At 39.3% G+C, this 25310-nt stretch overlaps 1 protein-coding gene across 2 annotated transcripts in view; it reads right to left on the minus strand.

Annotated features, from left to right (window-relative positions):
- Positions 1 to 25310, minus strand: part of FAF1 (Fas associated factor 1) — a 602340-nt gene that overhangs the window by 412009 nt on the left and 165021 nt on the right. For both annotated transcript variants that reach the window (XM_049875181.1, XM_049875180.1), the window contains exon 3: positions 1777 to 1823. In XM_049875181.1, the coding sequence (XP_049731138.1) occupies positions 1777 to 1823 (47 nt within the window). The remainder of the gene's footprint in view (positions 1 to 1776; positions 1824 to 25310) is intronic.

Genomic DNA, 25310 nt, shown 5'->3' on the forward strand with positions numbered 1-25310 from the left:
CATACAAAGATCCTTCTAACTGCCTGCATATACAATTTCCACTTTTAGTGTTAAGCCTGTCAGATAGTACAAAGAGCGCACTTAATAGGCACACAAGAGGAATTTTCAGGTATGTCAAATTCATAGTGATTTAAATGCTAAAAAAAAAAAGTTAGGAAGGAAAATAGTTGAAGACCATTACTAAATACAACTGATTTTCTTATGTGGACATGATTTATTCCCTTAAAATAAGGAAATTAAACAAACAAAAATCCCACTCTGGTGAAAGTTAAATACCAAATATTATTAAAGTAATCTTATTAGAAACCCAGTACTGAATCTTTAGTTATAAACAAAATTTCAGCAAAGAGTATCACCTGTGACAGGAGAGATAGGACATTCCAGGGAGAGGGAATTTCTAGAGTTCGCCCATAGCAAATACTATTAATTGTAAGATACATTCAATATATACTCAGAACCAAGCAGCTGAGCCCACAAGAGTTTAGCATAGCAAAAATTTTGGCACAAAAAATGGCAATAGCATTTACTCAAGAATAAAACTGGAGCCGTATTTCGCAGTCTAAAACTTTCTAAACCAAGGAGGGGAAAAAGGCCATGAAAGGACGAAATCATTGGGTTTGCTTTCTAGACAAGGATTTCAATAGAATTAAATGCATTTGAAAATGACACCCTGTCCCTGCCCCCTGGAAATAAGTTGGTAGAATCCCTGGAAATCAGCCACGTTTGCTCTGGATGAAATTCTGACAATTAAAAAAAGGGGGTGTGGGTGACAGTCTGCTGATCATTGATTTCACCTGAAAACCATAAGGGTGATATAGGTACCACAGAAAATTTTGAATCCACCCTAAAAATAGTTTACTGTAAAATACAGGACACTTCGCAGCTTATGGTAAATATTTTGATGTTTGTGCCATAGCACCTCCTTCCTCTCCAAACGACCCCATTCCGAGTCTGCTGTCTGTTGCCCCATCCGCACTTCCCAGATTATGCTTCACTGACTTAGAAAGCCCAGCTACCACAGCTTTAATTCAGAGCGAGGGGAAATCGAGTAACGAAACTACTCTTGGAAGGGAGTGTGGTTTCACCTCCTATGACTTTGTAGTGTGCCCTTTTAATCCAGAACCAGAGTTTCCTATTTTAAGGAGAAAAGAAAGTTATAAATTTATTTTTAACTTAAAACATTATTTTATAATTATCATGGCTCTCTTGGCACCATCTTTTGATTTTACCTTCTGGCAATAACGCAAAACCACTAAGACCACTCCACATGTTAACACAGATTCTTCAGGTAAAATAGTCCAGAGCTCTGTGAAGTTTTATCATGGACTTAATCAAACTGTCACGAGTTATTATATACTTAATTTATAAACCAAGATGGAGACAAAAAGACTGTAGCAAGGCTGGAGATAAAGATGATAGAAATATTCTGAGGCCATTCAGTCATCGAGCCATATCTCATTTTCTCAACGCCAAAAGTTTAAAGGACTCAATTCCTTCCATCTTACAAATCAGAAGATGACTCTGAAATCCTTTCTTTAAAAAAATAATAACATAACCATCTCAAAAGGCGGTATTACCCAATCTGAAATAAAGTTACAGAGTTAAAAGCTGAAGACTTTAGAGACTTAACATAACTAAATAAAAGAGCAATGACTATATTAATAAACTTATATACCAAAAATCAAATGCTCTATTAAATAGTGAAAAACAAGATAACGATTTTATTTTTGCTCTGTTAAATTCTCACTGTTGAATGAGAAATGCCTTGTAACATACCTTTGTAGAATGCCATTTTCCTGGGGTATTACACCATTGATAGCTGCCTGCAAACAAAAATCAGAGAAGGCCATTTAATTGAAAAGAAAAGCTTTTTTTATTTTAAGGGGGGAGGGGTAGACAGAACACTGTAAAGGGAAATAAGTATATTTTGAAAAACTTGTTTAAACAAAATATTAAATGTTTCCTTAATGATGGAAAATATTCTCTATTTAAATGTTGCTCTACTTTCCGATAATAAAACCATATTTTAGGAGATTAAAAAACATGCATTTGGCATTTAATATCCCTAAACCTTAAGTTATTAAAAGCTTAATTCCATAGAGCTCACTGAAGCAAACCATCCTCAAAACCAATGCTTAAGGATGTCAGAACAAGTAAAATATAGTACCTTAAAGCTTTAAAGCTATCTTTTTAACCTTATTTCCCTCCCCAGAGCAAGATTTAAATCACAAATGCAAACCTCCATGATCAAGCAAAAATTAGCTCAAGAATTCGATTCATTATTTCATGTTATAATCATTATTCTTAAAAATAACACTCAGAAGGAAAGAATGTAGAGGCAAAAGTTCTTTGATAAACATAACACCGCAACTATTAAAAAAAAAAAAAAAAAAACCTATTGCTGTTGAGTCCAACTCATAGCAACCCTATAAGACAGAGCAGAACTGCCCCATAGGGTTTCCAAGGAGCGCCTGGTGGATTCCAACTGCCATGGCAGCCGAGCTCTTAACCACTATGCCACCAGGGCTCCACCACAACTATATCAGGTTATAAAAGGGAGGAAAGAGCATCATCAGAGATGTTTCCTTATGTAAAACATTCCTGAAATTCATCTATAAGCTATCATGTCACCAAGTACCCAAAACACCACAAAGGTGCAACACGGATGTTTTTGAAAGCTACTAAGCAAGCAAGCTGTCACATCCTGGACTGTGAGGAGCTCACTGCAGAGCAATAGGGAAGATTTTCTGAAAAAAAAAAGAGGGGGGGACCATTTCAACTTTGCCTTTCCACCACAACTTCAAAGCCACCAATTCCATGGAAGAATCTCTGCCTAGTGCCAGATCAATCATCCCATTTCTGTTGACAGCAATGGTCACACATACAAGTATCTCCTTTGCTAAATAATAGTGAATGGTAAGAAAATATTCTATAATGTTAGAAAAGAAACAAAATTCCAAAGCTTGGAAAGATTTGGTTCAAATTTTAACTGGGGAACAGAATAGAAAGAACACTTTTTGTTGTTAGGTACCGATGAGTCAGTTCCGACTCATAGCAACTCCTATGTACCACAGAACGAAACGTTGCCTGGTCCTGCACAATCTTTAAAATCAATGTTATGTTTGAGCCTATTGTTGCAGCCACTGTGTCAACTCATCTCATTGAGGGTCTTCCTCTTTTTCACTGACCCTGTACTTTATGAAGCATGATGTCCTTCTCCAGGGACTGAGCTCTCCTGACAACATGTCCAAAGTATGTAACACGCAGTCTCACCAACCTTGCTTCTAAGGAGCATTCTGGTCGTACTTCTTCCAAGATGGATTTGTTCGTTCTTTTGGCAGTTCATGGTATATTCAATATTCTTCACCAACACCACAATTCGAAGGTGTCAATTCTTCTTGGGTCTTCCTTATTCTGTGTCCAGCTTTCACATGCGTATGACGCAACTGAAAATACCATGGCCTGGGTCAGGCGCACCTTAGTCTTCAAGGTGACATCATTGCTTATCAACACTTTAAAGAGATCCTTTGCAGTAGATTTGCCCAGTGCAATGCATCTTTTAATTTCCTGACTGCTACCTCCATGGGTGTTGATTGTGGATCCAAGTAAAATGAAATCCTTGACAACCTCAATCTTTTCTCCCTTTGTCATGATGTGGCTTATTGGTCCAGTTGTGAGGATTTTTGTTTTATGTTTAGGTATAATCCATACTGAAGCCTGTGGACTTTGATCTTCATCAGTAAGTGCTTCAAGTCCTCTTCACTTTCAGCAAGCAAGGTTGTGTCATCTGCATATTAAGGGTTGTTAATGAGTCTGAATCAACTCAACGGCACTGGGTTTTTTAATGAGTCTTCCTCCAATCCTGATGTTCCATTCTTCTTCATATAGTCCGGCTCCTCAGATTATTTGCTCAGCACACAGATTGAATATGTGTGGTGAAAGAATACCACCCTGATACACACCTTTCCTGACTTTAAACCAATCAGTATCCCCTGGTTCTGTCCAAACAACTGCCCCTTGATCTACGTACAGGTTCCTCATGAGCACAATTAAGTCTTCTGGAATTCCCATTCTTTGCACTGTTATCCATAATTTGTTATGATCCACACAGTCAAATGCCTTTGCATAGTCAATAAAACACAGGTAAACATCTTTCTGGTATTCTCTGCTTTCAGCCAGGATCCACCTGACATCAGCAACGATATTCCTGGTTCCACGTCCTCTTCTGAATCTAGCCTGAATTTCTGGCAGTTCCCTGTTGATATACTGCTGCAGCCGCTTTTGAATGATTTTTAGGAAAATTCTGCTTGTGTGTGATATTAATGACATTGTTCAATCACCTTTCTTGGGAATAGGCATAAATATGGATCTCCTCCAGTTAGCCAGGTAGCCGCGTTCCCAATTTCTTGGCATAGAGGAATGAGTACTTTCAGCGCTGTATCCATTTGTTGAAACACCTCAATTGATATTACATGAATTCCTAGAGCCTTGTTCTTCGCCAATGCCTTCAGTGAAGCTTGGACTTCCTCCCTCAGCACCATTGGCTCCTGATCATATGCTACCTCATGAAATGGTTGAAAGCGACTACATCTGTGGAAAGAGACGATGCAAAAGCTCAATATCATCAGTCAGAAAAATGCCAGGGGCTGACTATGGAGCAGACCATCAATTGCTCATATGCAAGTTCAAGCTGAAACTGAAGAAAATCAGAGCATGTCCATGACAGCCAAAATATGACCTTGAGTATATCTCACCTGAATTTAGAGACCATCTCAAAAATAAATTTGACAGGCTGAACACTAATGACCGAAGACCGGACGAGTTGTGGAATGACATCAAGGACATCATACATGAAGAAAGCAAGAGGTCATTGAAAAGACAGGAAAGAAAGAAAAGACCAAGATGGATGTCAAAAGAGACTCTGAAATTTGCCCTCGAACCTCGAGCAGCTAAAGCAAAAGAAAGAATTGATGAAGTAAAAGAACTGAACAGAAGATTTCAATGTGCGGCTCGAGATGACAAAGTAAAGTATTATAATGACATGTGCAAAGAGCTGGAGATAGATACCAAAAGGGAAGAACACCCTCGGCATTTCTCAAGCTGAAAGAACTGAAGAAAAAATTCAAGCCTCAGAGTTGCAATAGTGAAGGATTCCATGGGGGAAATATTAAACGACACAGGAAGCATCAAAAGAATACGGAAGGAATACACAGAGGAAAGAATACTAAGGATCTGGAAAGTCCAGCATTTGTATAAAAGTTCTGCCATTTATTAGTCTGATGACCTTGGTATATCCACTAAAAATTCTTGAGCCTCAGTTTCACCATCTGTATAATGAGCTAATATTATATCCTCAGCTAAAATGGGCCATTTGTTTTGTTCCGCAGGGGCATCAAGTTCCTGTATTTCTTAGGGCCTTGGAAGATAATTCTCTCCATTTAGAATGACTTCCCCACTCTCTGGCTAAATCCTAATGATCATAACTGAGACTTCTGTTAGATACACTTTTTTAAATAGTACTTCCCTGGACTCAACGGCACTGGGTTTTTTGGGTGATCAACCTCCTATTCAGCTAGATTTATTCTCACATAGAACTCTGTACTCTTCTTTCATATTATCACTATGTATGTATTTGGGCGATTATTTGTTTTACATCTTTCTCATTAAACTTCAGTCTCCATGGGGGAAGCGATAACAATTTTGCTCACCACTTTGGTTAGCCCCATTGCCTAGTACAGTGCCTGCACATAGCAGGTGCTCAATAATTATTCATTAAATGAGTGACGCTAGAAGAGTGCATAAGACCAAGAGGAGCCTACCTAACCAAGATTTCAGGAAAGCTCCCTGGATGAAATAATGTTTCAACTGAGACTGAAGGATAAGTGAAAAGCAGCAAGATTGGAGGGAGGTCTGGGCACTCTATGCAGAAGGAACAGTGGCATACCTCTACTTATTAACCCTTTCCTCTTTCAAGATCTTAGATCATTTTAACTAGTATATTTTTTGGGTGGTGAGTACTTAGTTCCTGACCTCAAACTTATAAACTTTGCACGCATATAAGTAAAATGTACAATAAAGGTATAATTTGCTAAGACAACTGTCATGGATTGAATTATTTCCCCCCAAAAAATGTGTGTATCGATTTGGGAGGGCCACAATTCTAGATATGGTGTGATTTTCCCACACCTTGTAAATCCTGCCTCTACGATGTTAATGACGGAGGATGGGCCACAGCTGTGTTAGTGAGGCAGAACTCAATCTACAAGATTGGATTGTGTGTTGAGGCAATCTCTTTTGAGATATAAAAGAGAGAAGTGAGCAGAGAGATGGGGGACTTCATACCACCAAGAAAGCAGTGCCAGGAAAAGAGCGTGTCCTTTGCCCCAGGATCCCTATGCAAAGAAGCTCCTTGTCCGGGGGAAGACTGATGAGAAGGCCAACAGAGAGAGAAAGCCTTCCCCTGGAGCTACACCCTGAATTTGGACTTTTAACCTACTTTACTGTGAAAAAACAGATTTTTCTTTGTTAAAGCCATCCACTTGTGGCACTTCTGTTACAGCAGCACTAGATAACTAAGACAACAATACAGACAAGGATGAAATATTTTTGATGTGAGGATTAAGGAAAACTTCAGAAAAGAGGTGGTATTTGATTTCAGGTTTGAACAACAGGTAGATACAGGAGCAAATGAAAATTGCTGATGAGTTGAATATGAAGCACATTAACTTTGAAGTGACAAGAGGACATTTAACAAATATGTATTAACTGGCATCTATGTGACAAGCACCGTGCTAGGTACTGGAGATACACTAATGAAAACAGCATAGCTTGCTTTCTGCAGGGACAAAATATACTCACCAACTAAATTTATGAGAAGTTCAGATAATATCCAAATGGAGATATGAAAAGCTAATTTAAAAATGAGAAATAGGCTAAGTAAAAGATACATCAGTTTAAAGGCAAGTAAAAGAAACCCTAGAAATATTTTTCTCTCTCTAAGCTCTCTTTTTTGGTGAAGAAAAGTGGGACAAAGATAGAATCCTGGGGAATACATATATGTCAGAAGAAAAAGAAGAACTCTTTAAAAATTGAAAATAGAAGAGTTAAATACGAGAGGAAACATTAAAATGTTTCATAGATGGGGCAAAAAAGGAACTATACGGACAGATTTGAAAAAACTGAAAAAAGGCCTGAGAAGCGGTTATTAGGCATATTTGAAAACAGTTTTAGTATAAACTAGATTATAAAAGACTAATAAAAAGGAAATCAGAAAGTTTACCTAACCCTTTTGAAACATTTAGTGTGAAAAGAATAAAGGCAGAAACTTCAAGGAAAAGAATGGTGGCTATGATTTTTTGTCTTTGTTTTTTGCTTTGTTTTTATTTTATTTTTAATAATGACTTCTTGAGCATATATAGAGTCCAGTGGAAAGGGAAACAATACAGATTCAAGAAAAGGGGTAAACTTCAAAGTCTGGTTCAACATACTGTTACCAAATGCCTATTCAATGTCAGCAACTATGATAGACTTTGGGAGTGGCTCGTGCCTGACCTAGGGTTCAGCAGAGCACAGATGGAGGAGATTCCTTTGGAAAAGAAGGCAATAAAACCTGGCTTGTAGACTAAAATTGATACTGGACACTTATAAGAATTATGCATCACTTGCTAAATGCTAATTATCCCTATGCTAATGTTCTTTTGCTAGAAAGATATTATATCTCCACTCTATAAATAGGAAAATAACGATATGAGCTGATTAAATATTTGGTGAAATGAATAGAATTAAGGCAATATTTCCATTTCTGGGACTGACCCAAACCACTATAGTTGATCTCTCATCAGATTGCAATGTATCTTAAGAATGTCTTGCCAGGCTCAACAAATTCAAAGCAGGAAAAAATCAAAGAGAGCCACAGAGCTACATCACAATCAAGCTCCTGAAAGAGAGAAAGAAAAAGAAAATCTTAAAAAAGTAGCAAGAGAAAAGTGACTCGTCACATACAAGGGATCCTCAGTAAGACTAACAGCCAATTTCTTATCAGAAACCATGGGAAGCCAGAAGGCAGTGGGAAAATATATTTAAAGTGCCGAAAAGAAGGAAAAAAAAAAAAACCTGTCAACCAAGAATTCTATATCCAACAAAACTATCTTTTTAAAAGTGAGAGAAAAATTAAGGCATTCCCAGATAAAAGCTAAGGGGGTTATTAATAGTAGACCTGCCCTACAAGAAATACTAAACAGAGTTCTTTAGGCTAAAACAAAAGTATGCCAGATGCTAATGTCAAGCTATATGGAGAAATAAAGATCTCTGGTAAAGGTATAACTACAGACAAAAAAAAAAAAAACCCAAACCCATTGCTGTCAAGTCAATTCCAACTCATACCGACCCTATAGGACAGAGTGGAGCTGCCCTACAGAGTTTCCAAGGAGTGCCTGGTGGATTCAAACTGCTGACCTTTTAGTTTGCAACTGTAGCTCCTAACCACTACGCAACCAGGGTTTCCAATAACTACACAGGTAAATATAAAGGTTAGTATTCTTATATTTATAGTTTGTAACTCTTCTTTTTAAAAGACAAATGTGGAGGCGGGGCCAAGATGGCGGACTAGGTGGACGCTACCGCGGATCCCTCTTGCATCAAAGACTCGGAAAAACAAGTGAATCGATCACATACATAACAATCTACAAACTCTGAACAACAAACACAGACTTAGAGACGGAAAACAAACAAATATGGGCAGACAGCGACCGTTTTCAGAACTAGGAGCCAGCGTACCAGGCAGGTGACCTTCGGAGCCCGATTTGGGGCAGAGCCCAGGGGGGCAGAGGGCACAGACAAGGGGCCCAGCCCTACCCCCCCGAACCCATCCCGGGAGGGAATCTAGCTGGTTGGAGCAGGCAGCGTAGCAGCGCAGCCGGTGGGAGAAGCACCCGGGAGGCAGTGACTGACCTTACAGCAGGAAGAGCAGCGTCCCAGCCGGGGAGCCGTCCCGCCGGGAGTTTGGCGGGAAGCGGGCGTGGCGCGAGCGGGGGGATCAACCATATTTCCCTAAACCAACCCCGGGGCGGGACCCACACGTTCGTGCGGGGGACACCCACCAAGTTCGCACGAGCAGTGCGGCGCACCAGAGGGAAAAGTCCCCGGGAGGAAGTGACTGGTCTCGGAGCGGGGAAAGCAGCGTCCCAGGCAGGGAGCCATCCCGCTGGGACTCTGGAGCGTGCGGGCAGAGCGTGAGCGCGGGGTCCAGTTATATTCCTCTGAATAGACCCCGGGGACGGGCCCACCTGGTCGTGCGGGTGACGCCCACCCAGTTCGCGCGAGCGGTGCGGCACACCACAGGGAGAAGTCCCTGGGAGGAAGTGACTGGACTCAGAGCGGGGAAAGCAGCGTCCTAGCTGGGGAGCCGTCCCGCTGGGATTTTGGCGAAAGCAGGCGAGGCGTGAGCGCGGGGTCCAATTATATTCTCCTAAATAGACCCTGGGGGCGGGCACACCTGTTCGTGCGGGAGACGCCCACCCAGTTCGCACGAGCGGTGCCGCGCACAGGAGGGAGAAGTCCCCGGGAGGAAGTGACAGGTCTCGGAGCGGGGAGAGTAGCGTCCCAACCAAGGAGCCGTCCCGCCCGGATTTTGGCGGACGGGGGCGGAGCGTGAACACGGGGATCAGCTCTATATTCTGTGGTGCTACACTCCTGGCTCTCTGATCCCTCCCCCACCCTCCCCAGGCGGCTCCATTAACATCCGAATACCCGGAGCCAGAGGGAGAATTCAGATAGGGATCTGACTGCATTTTTTTTAGCTGATTACCTGGAAAATCTAGTTTCCCAGTGATGGCTCGGAGACAGCAGTCCATATCAAACCACATAAAGAAACAGACTATGACAGCTTCTACAACCCCCCAAACAAAAGAATCAAAATCTTTCCCAAATGAAGATACAATCCTGGAATTATCAGATACAGAATATAAAAAACTAATTTACAGAATGCTTAAAGATATCCCAAATGAAATTAGGATAAATGCAGAAAAAGCCAAGGAACACACTGATAAAACTGTTGAAGAACTCAAAAAGATTATTCAAGAACATAGTGGAAAAATTAATAAGTTGCAAGAATCTATAGAGAGACAGCATGTAGAAATCCAAAAGATTAACAATAAAATTACAGAATTAGACAATGCAATAGAAAGTCAGAGGAGCAGACTCGAGCAATTAGAATGTAGACTGGGACTTCTGGAGGACCAGGGAATCAACACCAACATAGCTGAAAAAAAATCAGATAAAAGAATTAAAAAAAATGAAGAAACCCTAAGAATCATGTGGGACTCTATCAAGAAGGATAACTTGTGAGTGATTGGAGTCCCAGAACAGGGAGGGAGGACAGAAAACACAGAGAAAATAGTTGAAGAACTCCTGACACAAAACTTCCCCGACATCATGAAAGACGAAAGGATATCTATCCAAGATGCTCATCGAACCCCATTTAAGATTGATCCAAAAAGAAAAACACCAAGACATATTATCATCAAACTTGCCAAAAGCAAAGACAAACAGAAAATTTTAAAAGCAGCCAGGGAGAAAAGAAAGGTTTCCTTCAAGGGAGAATCAATAAGAGTAAGTTCAGACTACTCAGCAGAAACCATGCAGGCAAGAAGGGAACGGGATGACGTATACAGAGCACTGAACGAGAAAAACTGCCAACCAAGGATCATATATCCAGCAAAACTCTCTCTGAAATATGAAGGAGAAATTAAGACATTTACAGATAAACACAAGTTTAGAGAATTTGCGAACACTAAACCAAGACTGCAAGAAATGCTAAAGGAGACTGTTTGGCCTGATGACCAATAATATCAGGTACCAGCACAATACAAGGTCACAAAACAGAACGTCCTGATATCAACGCAACTCAAATAGGGAAAGCACAAAAACAAACAAATTAAGATTAATTCTACAAAAATAAATAAATAAATAATACACATAACAGGAAATCATGGAAATCAATAAACGATCACAATAATCAAAAAGAGGGACTAAATATAGGAGGCATTGAACTGCCAGATGGAGAGTGATACAAGGCAATATACAATGATACAAGTTAGGTTTTTACTTAGAAAAATAGGGGTAAAATAATAAGGTAACCACAAAAAGGAATATCAATTCCATAACTCAAGAAAAAAGCCAAAAAAACGTAACGACTCAACAAACAAAGTTAAACATTATGAAAATGAGGATCTCACAAGCTACTAAGAAAAAAGTCTCAGCACAAAATGTATGTGGAAAAATGAAATGGCCAACAACACACATGAAAAGGCATCAAAATGACAGCACTAAAAACTTATTTATCTATAATTACGCTGAATGTAAATGGACTAAATGCACCAATAAAGAGACAGAGAGTCACGGACTGGATAAAGAAACACGATCCATCTATATGCTGCCTACAAGAGACACACCTTAGACTTAGAGACACAAACTAAAACTCAAAGGATGGAAAAAAATATATCAAGCAAATAATAAGCAAAAAAGAAGAGGAGTAGCAATATTAATTTCTGACAAAATAGACTTTAGACTTAAATCCGCCACAAAGGATGAAGAAGGACACTATATAATGATAAAAGGGACAATTGATCAGGAAGACATAAACATATTAAATATTTATGCACCCAATGACAGGGCTGCAAGATACATAAATCAAATTTTAACAGAACTGAAAAGTGAGATAGACACCTCCACATTTATAGTAGGAGACTTCAACACACCACTTTCGGAGAAGGACAGGACATCCAGTAAGAAGCTCAATAGAGACACGGAAGACCTACTTACAACAATCAACCAGCTTGACCTCATTGACTTATACAGAACTCTCAACCCAACTGCTGCAAAATATACTTTCTTTTCTAGTGCACATGGAACATTCTCTAGAATAGACCACATATTAGGTCATAAAACAAATCTTTGCAGAATCCAAAAAATCGAAATATTACAAAGCATCTTCTCAGACCACAAGGCAATAAAACTAGAAATCAATAACAGAAAAACTAGGGAAAAGAAATCAAATACTTGGAAAATGAACAATACCCTCCTGAAAAAAGACTGGGTTATAGAAGACATCAAGGAGGGAATGAGGAAATTCTTAGAAAGCAACGAGAATGAAAATACTTCCTATCAAAACCTCTGGGACACAGCAAAAGCAGTGCTCAGAGGCCAATTTATATCGATAAATGCACACATACAAAAAGAAGAAAGAGCCAAAATCAGAGAACTGTCCCAACAACTTGAACAAATAGAAAGTGAGCAACAAAAGAACCCATCAGGCACCAGAAGAAAACAAATAATAAAAATTAGAGCTGAACTAAATGAATTAGAGAACAGAAAAACAATTGAAACAATTAACAAAGCCAAAAGCTGGTTCTTTGAAAAAACTAACAAAATTGATAAACCATTGGCTAGACTGACTAAAGAAAAACAGGAAAGGAAACAAATAACCCAAATAAGAAACGAGAAGGGCCACATCACAACAGAGCCAAATGAAATTAAAAGAACCATTTCAGATTACTACGTGAAATTGTACTCTAACAAATTTGAAAACCTAGAAGAAATGGATAAATTCTTGGAAAAATACTACATACCTAAACTAACACATTCAGAAGAAAATCATCTAAATAGACCCATACCAAAAAAAGAGATTGAAACGGTAATCAAAACACTTCCAACAAAAAAAAAGTCCTGGCCCAGACGGCTTCACTGCAGAGTTCTACCAAACCTTCAGGGAAGACTTAACACCATTACTACTGAAGGTATTTCAAAGCATAGAAAAAGATGGAACACTATCCAACTCATTCTATGAAGCTACCATCTCCCAAATACCAAAACCAGGTAAAGACATTACAAAAAAAGAAAATTTTAGACCTATATCCCTCATGAACATAGATGCAAAAATCCTCAACAAAATTCTAGCCAATAGAATCCAACAATACATCAAAAAAATAATTCACCCTGATCAAGTGGGAATTATACCAGGTATGCAAGGCTGGTTTAATATCAGAAAAACCATTAATGTAATCCATCACATAAATAAAACAAAAGATAAAAACTACATGATCTTATCAATTGATGCAGAAAAGGCATTTGACAAAGTCCAACACCGATTTATGATAAAAACTCTTACCAAAATAGGAATTGAAAGAAAATTCCTCAACATAATAAAGGGCATCTATGCAAAGCCAACAGCCAATATCACTCTAAATGGAGAGAACCTGAAAGCATTTCCCTTGAGAACGGGAACCAGACAAGGATGCCCTTTATCACCGCTCTTATTCAACATCGTACTTGAAGTCCTAGCCAGGGCAATTAGGCTAGACAAACAAATAAAGTGTATCCGGATTGGCAAGGAGGGAGTAAAGCTATCACTATTTGCAGATGACATGATCGTATACACAGAAAACCCTAAGGAATCCTCCAGAAAACTACTGAAACTAATAGAAGAGTTTGGCAGAGTCTCAGGTTATAAAATAAACATACAAAAATCACTTGGATTCCTCTACATCAACAAAAAGAACACCGAAGAGGAAATAACCAAATCAATACCATTCACAGTAGCCCCCAAGAAGATAAAATACTTAGGAATAAATCTTACCAAGGATGTAAAAGACCTATACAAAGAAAACTACAAAACTCTACTACAAGAAATTCAAAAGGACATAGTTCAGTGGAAAAACATACCCTGCTCATGGATAGGAAGACTTAACATAGTAAAAATGTCTATTCTACCAAAAGCCATCTATACATATAACGCGCTTCCAAGCCAAATACCAATGTCATATTTTAAGGAGATAGAGAAACAAATCACCAATTTCATATGGAAGGGAAAGAAGCCCCGGATAAGCAAAGCATTACTGAAAAAGAAGAAGAAAGTGGGAGGCCTCACTCTACCTGATTTCAGAACCTATTATACAGCTACAGTAGTCAAAACAGCCTGGTACTGGTACAACAACAGGCACATAGACCAATGGAACAGAATTGAGAACCCAGATATAAATCCATCCACGTATGAGCAGCTGATATTTGACAAAGGACCAGTGTCAGTCAATTGGGGAAATGATAGTCTTTTTAACAAATGGTGCTGTCATAACTGGATATCCATTTGCAAAAGAATGAAACAGGACCCATACGTCACACCATGCACAAAAACTAACTCCAAGTGGATCAGAGACCTAAACATAAAGACTAAAACGATAAAGATCGTGGAAGAAAAAATAGGGACAACCCTAGGAGCCCTAATACGCGGCATAAACAGAATACAAAACATTACCAAAAATGATGAAGAGAAACCAGATAACTGGGAGCTCCTAAAAATCAAACACCTATGCTCATCTAAAGACTTCACCAAAAGAGTAAAAAGACCACCTACAGACTGGGAAAGAATATTCAGCTATGACATCTCAGACCAGCGCCTGATCTCTAAAATCTACATGATTCTGTCAAAACTCAACCACAAAAAGACAAACAACCCAATCAAGAAGTGGGCAAAGGATATGAACACACATTTCACTAAAGAAGATATTCAGGCAGCCAACAGATACATGAGAAAATGCTCACGATCATTAGCCATTAGAGAAATGCAAATTAAAACTACGATGAGATTCCATCTCACACCAACTAGACTGGCATTAATCCAAAAAACACAAAATAATAAATGTTGGAGAGGCTGCGGAGAGATTGGAACTCTCATACACTGCTGGTGGGAATGTAAAATGGTACAACCACTTTGGAAATCCATCTGGCGTTATCTTAAACAGTTAGAAATAGAACTACCATACAACCCAGAAATCCCACTCCTCGGAATATACCCTAGAGATACAAGAGCCTTCACACAAACATATATGCACACCCATGTTTATTGCAGCTCTGTTTACAATAGCAAAAAGCTGGAAGCAACCAAGGTGTCCATCAACGCATGAATGGGTAAATAAATTGTGGTATATTCACACAATGGAATACTACGCATCGATAAAGAACAGTGACGAATCTCTGAAACATTTCATAACATGGAGGAATCTGGAAGGCATTATGCTGAGCGAAATGAGTCAGAGGCAAAAGAACAAATATTGTATAAGACCACTATTATAAGATCTTGAGAAATAGTATAAACTGAGAAGAACCCATACTTTTGTGGTTACAAAGGGGGGAGGGAGGGAGGGAGGGAGGGAGAGGGCTTTTTATTGATCAATCAGTAGATAAGAACTGCTTTGGGTGAAGGGAAAGACAACACTCAAAACAAGGAAGGTCAGCCTAATTGGACTGGACTAAAAGCAAAGAGGTATCCGGGATAAAATGAAAGCTTCAAAGGTCAGCGGAGCAGGGGCTGGGGTCGGGGGAACTTGGTTTGAGGGGACTTCTAAGTCAATTGGCAAAATAATTCTATTATGAAAACATTCTGCATCCCACTTTGAATTGTGGTGCCTGGGGTCCTAAATGCCAACAAGTGGCCATCTAAGATACATCAATTGGTCTCAACCCACCTGGAGCAAAGGCAAAGGAAGAACACCAAGGTCACACGACAACTAAGAACCCAAGAGACAGAAAGGGCGACATGAACCAGAGACCTACATCATCCTGAGACCAGAAGAACTAGTTGGTGTCCAGCCACAATCGATGTCTGCCCTGTCAGGGAGCACAACAGAGAACTCCTGAGGGAGCAGGAGACCAATGGGATACAGACCCCAAATTCTCATAAAAAGACCATACCTAATGGTATGACTGCGACTAGAGGAATCCCAGAGACAATGCTCCCCAGAACTTCTGATGGCACAGGACAGGAACCATCCCCGAAGACAACTCATCAGGCATAAAAAGGACTGGTCAGTGGGGGGGAGAGAGATGCTGATGAAGAGTGAGCTAATTAAATCAGGTGGACACTGGAGAGTGTGTTGACAACTCTTGTCTGGAGGGGGGATGGGAAGATAGAGAGAGAGGGAAGATGGCAAAATTGGCACAAAACGAGAGACTGAAAGGGCTGACTCAAAAGGGGGAGAGCAAGTGGGAGAGGGGAGTAAGATGTATGTAAACCTACATGTGACAGACTGATTGGAATGGTAAATGTTCACTTGACGCTTAATAAAAATTAATTTAAAAAAAAGACAAATGCATAAAACGATAATCATAAATCTATGTTAATAGGCAGACAATGTATAAAAACGTAATTTGTGACAAAAGCAACATAAACAGGGGAAACGGAGCCAGATAGAAGCAAAGTTAATGTATGTTACTGAAGCTAACCGAAATCCAAACCCACAGCCTTTGTGTCAATCCCGACTCATAGCAACCCTATAGGAAAGAACAGAACTGGACCATAGGGTATCCAAGGACCGAATGGTGGCTCTGAACTGCTGACCTTTTGGTTAGCAGCCAAGCTCTTAACCACCACGCCACCAGGGCTCCTACTGAAGCTAAACTGGTAACAATTCAAATTAGACTGATGTACATTTAGGATGTTAACTGTAATCCCCATTGTAACCATTAAGAAAAAAAACGATTAACCTTGCAGAAACTAAACGGATTATAAAAGAATACTATGAACAATTGTACATTGTCTTAGGTTGGGTTCTCTAGAGAAGCAAAACCAGTGAAGCATATATACAGAGAGAGAGAGAAAGACTTATCTCATGGAAATAGCTCATGCAGTTATAGAGTCCAGCAAGTCCTAAGTCCATGGGTCAAGTGTCAGGCTGGAGGGTTCTCCTAACTCACATAACCACGGGGGCTGATGAACCCAAGATAAGCTGGTCAGACGGCAGGCCACTGGCTCACGGACCGCAGAGGCTTATAAATCCAAGAATGGCAGGTAAGACAGCAGGCTGCTGATTCACAGGCTGCGGAGGCCAATGAATCCCAAGATCAGGAAGCAATATGGCAGGCAGCTGGCTCAAGTCCCAAGAACCAGAGGTCCAATGACAATGAGCCAGATGTAGGACTGAGAGCAGGCCAACAAGCTTTGCCAAAAGGTATGTGTGTGCACATGCGTATATGTATATGTACATGTATATGTATATAATACAGGCCACACCCCCGAGGAAACTCCCTTTACAATTGATTGGCTGATCACATCAGATCACATCACAGATAACTATATCATTACATAACTGCCAAACTGCATTATTGCATAACCGCCAGACTACAACATTACAGAATCACTAAACTACATCATTACGTAGTTGCCAAACCACTGAGAATCATGGCCCAGCCAAGCTGACGTACAACCTTAACCATCACATATATCAACAAATTAGGTAGATTAAATGGACAAATTCCTACAAATTACCAATATGGACTCAAAAAAAGAAAGAAAGAAAATCTCAACAGATCTATAATAAAGAAATTTAACTGGTAATCAAAAATCTCCCAAAAAAGAAAAAACACGGACTGAATGGCTTTGCTTGAATTCATCACTGGTGAATTCTACTAAACATTTAAAGAAGAATTAACACCGATTCTACGCAAACTCTTACAAAAAAAATGCAAGAGAAAGCACTTCCTAACACATTCTATGAAGGCACCATTAATCTAATCAAAATTAGAAAAAGATACCACAAGAAAAGTACATACCAATATACTCTATGAAAACCAACAGAAAAATTCTCAACAAAATATTAGCAAACTGAATCTAATGGCACATTAAGAGAATTATACACCATGACAAAATGGAATTTATCTGAGGACTGCAAAGGTGGTTTAACATAAGAGTATCATTCAATGTAATATACCACATTATTAGGATGAAGGAAAAAAAATCATATGATCACCTAAATAGATGCAGAAAAGCATGTGACAAAATCCAACACTCTTTCATGGCAAAAACACTCAGAGAACTAGCAATACAATGGAACTTCCTTAACATGATAAAGAGTACTATTAAAAACACACAGTATCAAACTCAAAGATGAAAGACTGAGGTCAGGAACAAGACAAGGATGCCCACTTTCATTACTGTTATTAAACATCACACTGGAATCCTACCCAGAGCAACTAGGCAAGAAAACTAAATAAAAAGTATAAGTATAAAAAGTCTAACTACTTCTATTCGTAGATGACATGACTCTACTTATAGAAAACCCTAAAGAGTTCACCAAAAAAAAAAAAAAAAAATTAGCGCTAATAAATGAATTTGGTAATGATGCAGGATACAAAAGCAACACACAAAAGTCAGCTAGCTGTGTTTCTATACACCAGCAATGAGCAAGCCAAAAAGGAAATTAAGAAACAATTACATCTATAATAGCATCTAGAAGAACACATAGAGTAAATTTAACTAAGAAGGTGAAAAACTGTACACTAAAAACTACAAAACATTGAAAAAAATTAAACATTTAAGTAAATGGGAAGATGTTCTACATTCATGGACCAAAATCTGTTGCTGTCAAGTGGATTCCAACTCATAGCAACCCTATAGGACAGAGCAGAACTGCTCCATGGGGTTTCCAAGGAGTGGCTGGTAGATCTGAACCGCCAACCTTTTGGTTAGCAGCCAAGCTCTTAACCACTGCACAATCAGGTCTCCGTTCAAGGACTAGAAGATTTAATATTGTTAAGATGGCAATAATACCCAAAGGGATGTACTTATACAATGCAATCCCTATCAAAATTTCAACGGCCTTTTTCACATAAAAGGAAAAGCCAATCCTCAAAATTATATGAAATTGCAAAGTCCTTCAAATAGGCAAAGCAATACTGAAAAAGAAAAACAAAGCCGAAGGATTCACATTTCCTGATTTCAAACCTTACTACGAAGCTGCTAGAATAAAAATAGTGTGGTACTGGCATAAGGACAGACATATGGACCAATGGAACAGAACTGAGAGTCCAGAAATAAACCAAGACATCTACGGCCAAATGATTTTGACAAGGGTGCCAAATCCATTTAATTATAAAGTCTCTTCAAACAAGTGGTTCTGGGAAAACTGGATATTCTCATACAAAAGAATGAACTTGGACCCCTATATCACTCCATATTCAAAAACTAACTCAAAATGCATCAACCTAATAGAAGTGGTACGATTACAAAATTATTAGAATAATATATATATATATATATATATATGTTGTTGTTAGATGCCATCGAGTTGGATCTGACTCATAGCAACCCCACGCACAATAGAACGAAACACTGTCCGGTCCTGCTCCATCCTTACAATCATTGTTATGCTTCAGCTCATTGTTGCAGCCACTGTGTCAATCCACCTCGTTGAGGGTCTTCCTCTTCTCCGCTGACCCTGTACTCTGCGAAGCATGATGGCCTTCTCCAGGGACTGATCTTTCCTGACAACATGTCCATAGTATGTAAGACGCAGTCTCGCCATCCTTGCTTCTAAGGAGCGTTCTGGCCACACTTCTTCCAAGGCAGATTTGTTCGTTCTTTTGGCAGTCCATGGTATATTCAATATTCTTCGCCAACACCACAATTCAAAGGTGTCAACTCTGCTTCGGTCTTCCTTATACATTGTCCAGCTTTCACATGCATATGATGTGATTGAAAATACCATGGCTTGGGTCAGGCGCACCTTAGTCTTCAGGGTGACATCTTTGCTCTTCAACACCTTGAAGAGGTCCTTTGCAGCAGATTTCCCCAATGCGAAGCGTCTTTTGATTTCTTGACTGCTGCTTCCATGGCCGTTGATTGTGGATCCAAGTAAAATGAAATCCTTGACAACTTCAATCTTTTCTCCGTTTATCATGATGTTGCTTGTTGGTCCAGTTGTGAGGATTTTTGTTTTCTTTATGTTGAGGTGTAATCCATACTGAAGGCTGCGGTCTTTGATCTTCATTAGTAAGTGCTTCAAGTCCTCTTCACTTTCAGCAAGTAAGGTTGTGTCATCTGCATAATGCAGGTTGTTAATGGGTCTTCCTCCAATCCTGATGCCCTGTTCTTCTTCATATAGTCCAGCTTCTCAGATTATTTGTTCAGCATACAGATTAAATAGGTATGGTGAAAGAATACAACCCTGACGCACACCTTTCCTGACTTTAAACCAATCAGTATCCCCTTGTTCTGTCCGAACGACTGCCTCTAGATCTATGTAAAGGTTCCTCATGAGCACAATTAAGTGTTCTGGAACTCCCATTCTTCGCGGTGTTATCCATAGTTTGTTATGATCCACACAGTCAAACGCCACTGCATAGTCAATAAAACACAGAGAAACATCCTTCTGGTATTCTCTGCTTTCAGCCAGGATCCATCTGACATCAGCAATGATACCACTGGTTCCACATCCTCTTCTGAAACTGGCCTGAATTTCTGGCAGTGCCCTGTCGATATACTGCTGCAGCCATTTTTGAATGATCTTCAGCAAAATTTTTCTTGCGTGTGATATTAATGAAAAAAAAAAAAAAAAAAAATATCGTTCTATAATTTCCACATTCAGTTGGATCACCTTTCTTGGGAATAGGCATAAATATGGATCTCTTCCAGTCAGTTGGCCAGGAAGCTGCCTTCCATATTTCTTGGCATAGACAAGTAAGCACCTCCAGCGCTGCATCTGTTTGTTGAAACATCTCAGTTGATATTCCATCAGTTCCTGGGGCCTTGATTTTCGCCAATGCCTTCAGAGCAGCTTGGACTTCTTCCTTCAGCACCATTGGTTCCTCATCATATGCTGCCTCCTGAAATGGTTGAACAGAGACTAATTCTTTTTGGTATAATGACTCTGTGTATTCCTTCCATCTTCTTTTGATGCTTTCTGCATCGTTTAGTATTTTCCCCATGGAATCCTTCACTATTGCAACTCGAGGCTTGAATTTTTTCTTCAGTTCTTTCAGCTTGAGAAACACCGAGCGTGTTCTTCCCTTTTGGTTTTCCAACTCCAGCTCTTTGCACATGTCATTATAATACTTTACTTTGTCTTCTCGAGAGGCCCTTTGAAATCTTCTGTTCAGTTCTTTTACTTCATCAATTCTTCTTTTTGCTTTAGCTGCTCGATGCTCAAGAGCAAGTTTCAGAGTCTCCTCTGACATCCATCTTGGTCTTTTCTTTCTTCCCTTTCTTTTCAGTGACCTCTTGCTTTCTTCATGTATGATGTCCTTGATGTCATTCCACAACTCGTCTGGTCTTCGGTCACTAGTGTTCAATGTGTCAAATGTGTTCTTCAGATGGTCTCTAAATTATGGTGGGATATCCTCAAGGTCATATTTTGACTCTTGTGGACTTGTTCTGATTTTCTTCAGTTTCAGCTTGAACTTGCATATGAGCAATTGATGGTCTGTTTCACAGTCGGCCCCTGGCCTTGCTCTGACTGATGATATTGAGCTTTTCCATCGTCTCTTTCCACAGATGTAGTCAATTTGATTTCTGTGTGTTCCATCTGGCGAGGTCCATGTGTACAGTCACCGTTTATGTTGGTGAAAGAAGGTATATATATATATATATATATATATATATATATATATACACACACACACATATATACATATATATGTATATATGAAGAATGCTTAGAACTCAACAAAAAAAAGACAAATGACTCAATTTTTTAAAAAATGGGTAAAGGGCTTGTATAGACATTTCACCAAAGAAGATATACAAATGGTCAATAGATAGACAGTCAGTACCACTGCTCTTTAATACAAATTAAAACCATGAAGATGTCTTGCTTCATACCCACTAGTACAGTTAGAATCAAAAAGTGGGTAAATAACAAATCTTGGCAAAGATGTAGAGAAATAGGTGCCTCTGTACATTGCTGGTGAGAATACGAAATGGCTGTGCCACTGTGGAAAACAGTTTGGTGGTTCCTCAAAAAGTTAAACATAGAATTACCATGTGACTCAGTAATTCCATTACTAAATATATACCCAAAAGAACTGAAAACAAGTACTCAAATAAATACGTGTACATGAATGTTCACAGCAGCACTATTCATAAAAGCGAAAAGATGGAAACAACCCAATGTTCATCAATGGATGAAGAGATAAACAACTTGTGGTATATACATACAAAAACAAACAAACATAAAACCCGGTTACCATCAAGTAGATTCTGACTCATAGTGACCCTACAGGACAGAGCAGAACTTCCCCATAGGGTTTCCAAGGCTGCAATCTGTATGGAAGCAGACTGCCACACCTTTCTCCCTCAGAGCAGCTAGTGGGTTCAAACTGCTGACCTTTCAGTTAGCCACCCAGTCCTTCAATCATTACACCACCAGGGTTCCTATATACATATATCATGGAATATTATTCAGCCATAAAAAAAAAAAAAAGGAAAAAACCAAACTCATTACCATCACGTCCATTACAGCTCCTAAAGACCTTACAGGGGAGAAGAGAACTGCCCTGATAGAGTTTCCAAGGCTGTAATCTTTATGTAAGCAGAATGCCACATCTTTCTCCCACAGAACGTCTAGTGGTTCAAACCACTAACTTTTCAGTTAACAGCCAAGCACTTAACCACTGTGCCACCAGGGCTACTGCAATCATCTCATGTGCATGGAAAAGCTGAACAAGAATAAGGAAAATCAAGGAAGAATTGATGCATTTGAATTACGGTATTGGCAAAGAATACTGAATATACCATGGACTGCCAGAAGAACGGACAAATCTGTCTTGGAAGTACAGTCAGAATGCTCCTTAGAAGTGTGGATGGCGAGACCTCATCTCACATACTATGGACATGTTATCAGGAGGGACCTGTCACTGGGGAAGGACATCATGCTTGGTAAAGTAGAGGGCCAGCAAAAAACAGGAAGATCCTGAACAAGATGGATTGACACAGTGGCTGCAACAATGGGCTCAAACATAGCAATGGCTGTGTTGATGGCGCAGGAACAGGCAGTTTTATTCTGTTGTATGTAGGGTCACAATGAGTTGGAACTGACTCAATGACACCTAACAACAACAAAAAGGATACATATCACAACATGGATAAAGCTTGGAAACATCACACTAAGCAAAATGAGCCAGACACAAAAGGTGACATATTGTATAATTCCCTTTATATGAAATATTCAGGATATACAAATCCATAGACAGAAAGTAGATTACTGTTTACCATGGGATAGGGTCGCTATTGAGTCGGAACTGACTTGACGACAATGGGTTTGGTTTTCTTCATTTGTGTGGGATGGGGAGAGAGAGAGGAACGAAGAGTGATTAATTAATGAGTACACGGTATTCTTTTGGGATGATGAACAGTTGAAACTAGAGAAGTAGCGGTTGCACAACATTGCGAACACACCTAAATGCCACTGAATTTTACACTTAAAATGGTTAATCGTATGTTATGTGAATTTCACCTCAACAACAACAAAAAAAGAGTATCTTGTCTTGACTTAGTTTATAATAGTTTGAAGCTCTATGCTGGTATGATTATTAATACTTTCACACTAATCATGGTTGTTATTTTTAATCTAGTTAATTTACCATAATTAGAATCCAGCCTCTGTGTAATTTGATAATGAAAATCACAACACCTTACAAAACAGCATTTCCCATAATCCACTGGAAGGCATATAAATTATGTGTAATGCCTAGGGGAGATCAAGTCAGAGATGGTCATAAGAGAGTGAGAATATTCAGATCTTCAACTCAGCCTTAACAAAAGAGGTTTTATACTTTTGGGGTAGGGAAACAGCAAAAATTCCTGTAGCTTTCCTTAAACTATCACATGTGAAAGAAAACTAAGTCACTGGTAAATTGGTGGATTATGAACCTTCAGCTTCTAATACAAATCATCCCCTAAAATGTTAGGATAGTCTTTTCTCCAACACATCTAGCAAAATCTTGGCTTTGGTCTTTTTATTTTTTGAAACAAATGACTACTGAAGAAAATGTCAATGAAATTTCTTGTGGGGAGAGAAGAATGCACTAGGGAAGTACAAATAGCATCCAAAAGTCTCAAAGATAACTTCTGAGTAAAGGAGTTGTAGTAATAATAGCAGCAGCTAGTATTATATAGTTCTTACAAGGTACCAGGCATTCTCTAAATACTTTATGTATACTAACTTTCATATTACCCCCATTTAACATATGATCAAGAAATGATGGTACTGAAGGAAGAAGTACAAGCTGCACTGAAGGAACTGGCGAAAAACAAGTCTCCAGGAATTGACAGAACACCAAGTGAGATGTTTCAACAAATGGATGCAAAGCTGGAGGTGCTCACTTGTCTATGCCAAGACATTTGGAATACAGCTACCTGGCCAACTGACTGAAAGAGACCCATGTTTGTGTTCATTCCAAAGTAAGGTGATTCAAGAGAATGCAGAAATTATCCAACAATATCATTAATATCACACACAAGTAACATTTTGGTGAAAATCATTCAAAAGCGGTTGCAGCAGTACTTCAATAGGGAACTGCCAGAAATTCAAGCCAAATTCAGAGCAGGACGTGGAACGAGGGATATCATTGCTGATGTCAGATGGATCATAACAAATTATGGATAACGCTGAGAAGAATGGAATTCCAGAACGCTTAATTGTGCTCATGAGGTACCTGGACATAGATCAAGAGGCAGTCGGAACAGAACAAGAGGATACTGCCTGGTTTAAAGTCAGGAAAGGTGTGCGTCAGGGTTGTATTCTTTCACCATACTTATTCAATCTGCATGCTGAGTAAATAATCTAAGAAGGTGAACTACATGAAGAAGAACATGGTATCAGGATTGAAGGAAGTCTCATTAACAACCTGCAATATGCAGATGACACAATCGTGCTTCCTGAAAGTGAAAAGGACTTGAAACACTTACTGCTGAAGATCAAAACGTCCAGTCTTCAGTAGGGATTACACCTCAACATAAAGAAACAAAAATCTTCACAATTGGACCAATAAGCAACAATCAAGATAAACGGAGAAAAGACTGACGTTGTCAAAGATTTCATTTTACTCAGATCCACACTCAACGCCCATGGAAGCAGCAGTCAGGAAATAAAATAACGTATTTGCATTGGGCAATACCTCTTTAAACTGTTAAAAGCAAAGATTTCACCTTGAGGACTAAGGTGTGTCTGAACAAAGCCATGGTATTTTCAATTACCTCATATGCATATGAAAGCTGGACCATGAATAAGGAAGACCGAAGAGGAACTGATGCCCTTTGAATTATGGTGTGCGCAAAGAATATTGAATATACCACGGACTGCAAGGAGAAAGAACAAGTCTGTCTTCGAAGGAACACTGCCAGAGCGCTCCTTGGAAGCTGATAGTGAGACTTTGCCTCACGTATTTTGGACATATTATCAAGAGGAATCATTCCCTGGAGAAGGACATCATGTCTGGGAAAGTAGACGGTCAGCGAAAAAGAGGAAGACCCTCAACAAGATGGA

The sequence above is a fragment of the Elephas maximus genome, chromosome 3 (genome assembly GCF_024166365.1).
Source record: "Elephas maximus indicus isolate mEleMax1 chromosome 3, mEleMax1 primary haplotype, whole genome shotgun sequence".
Lineage (NCBI taxonomy): Eukaryota > Metazoa > Chordata > Mammalia > Proboscidea > Elephantidae > Elephas > Elephas maximus.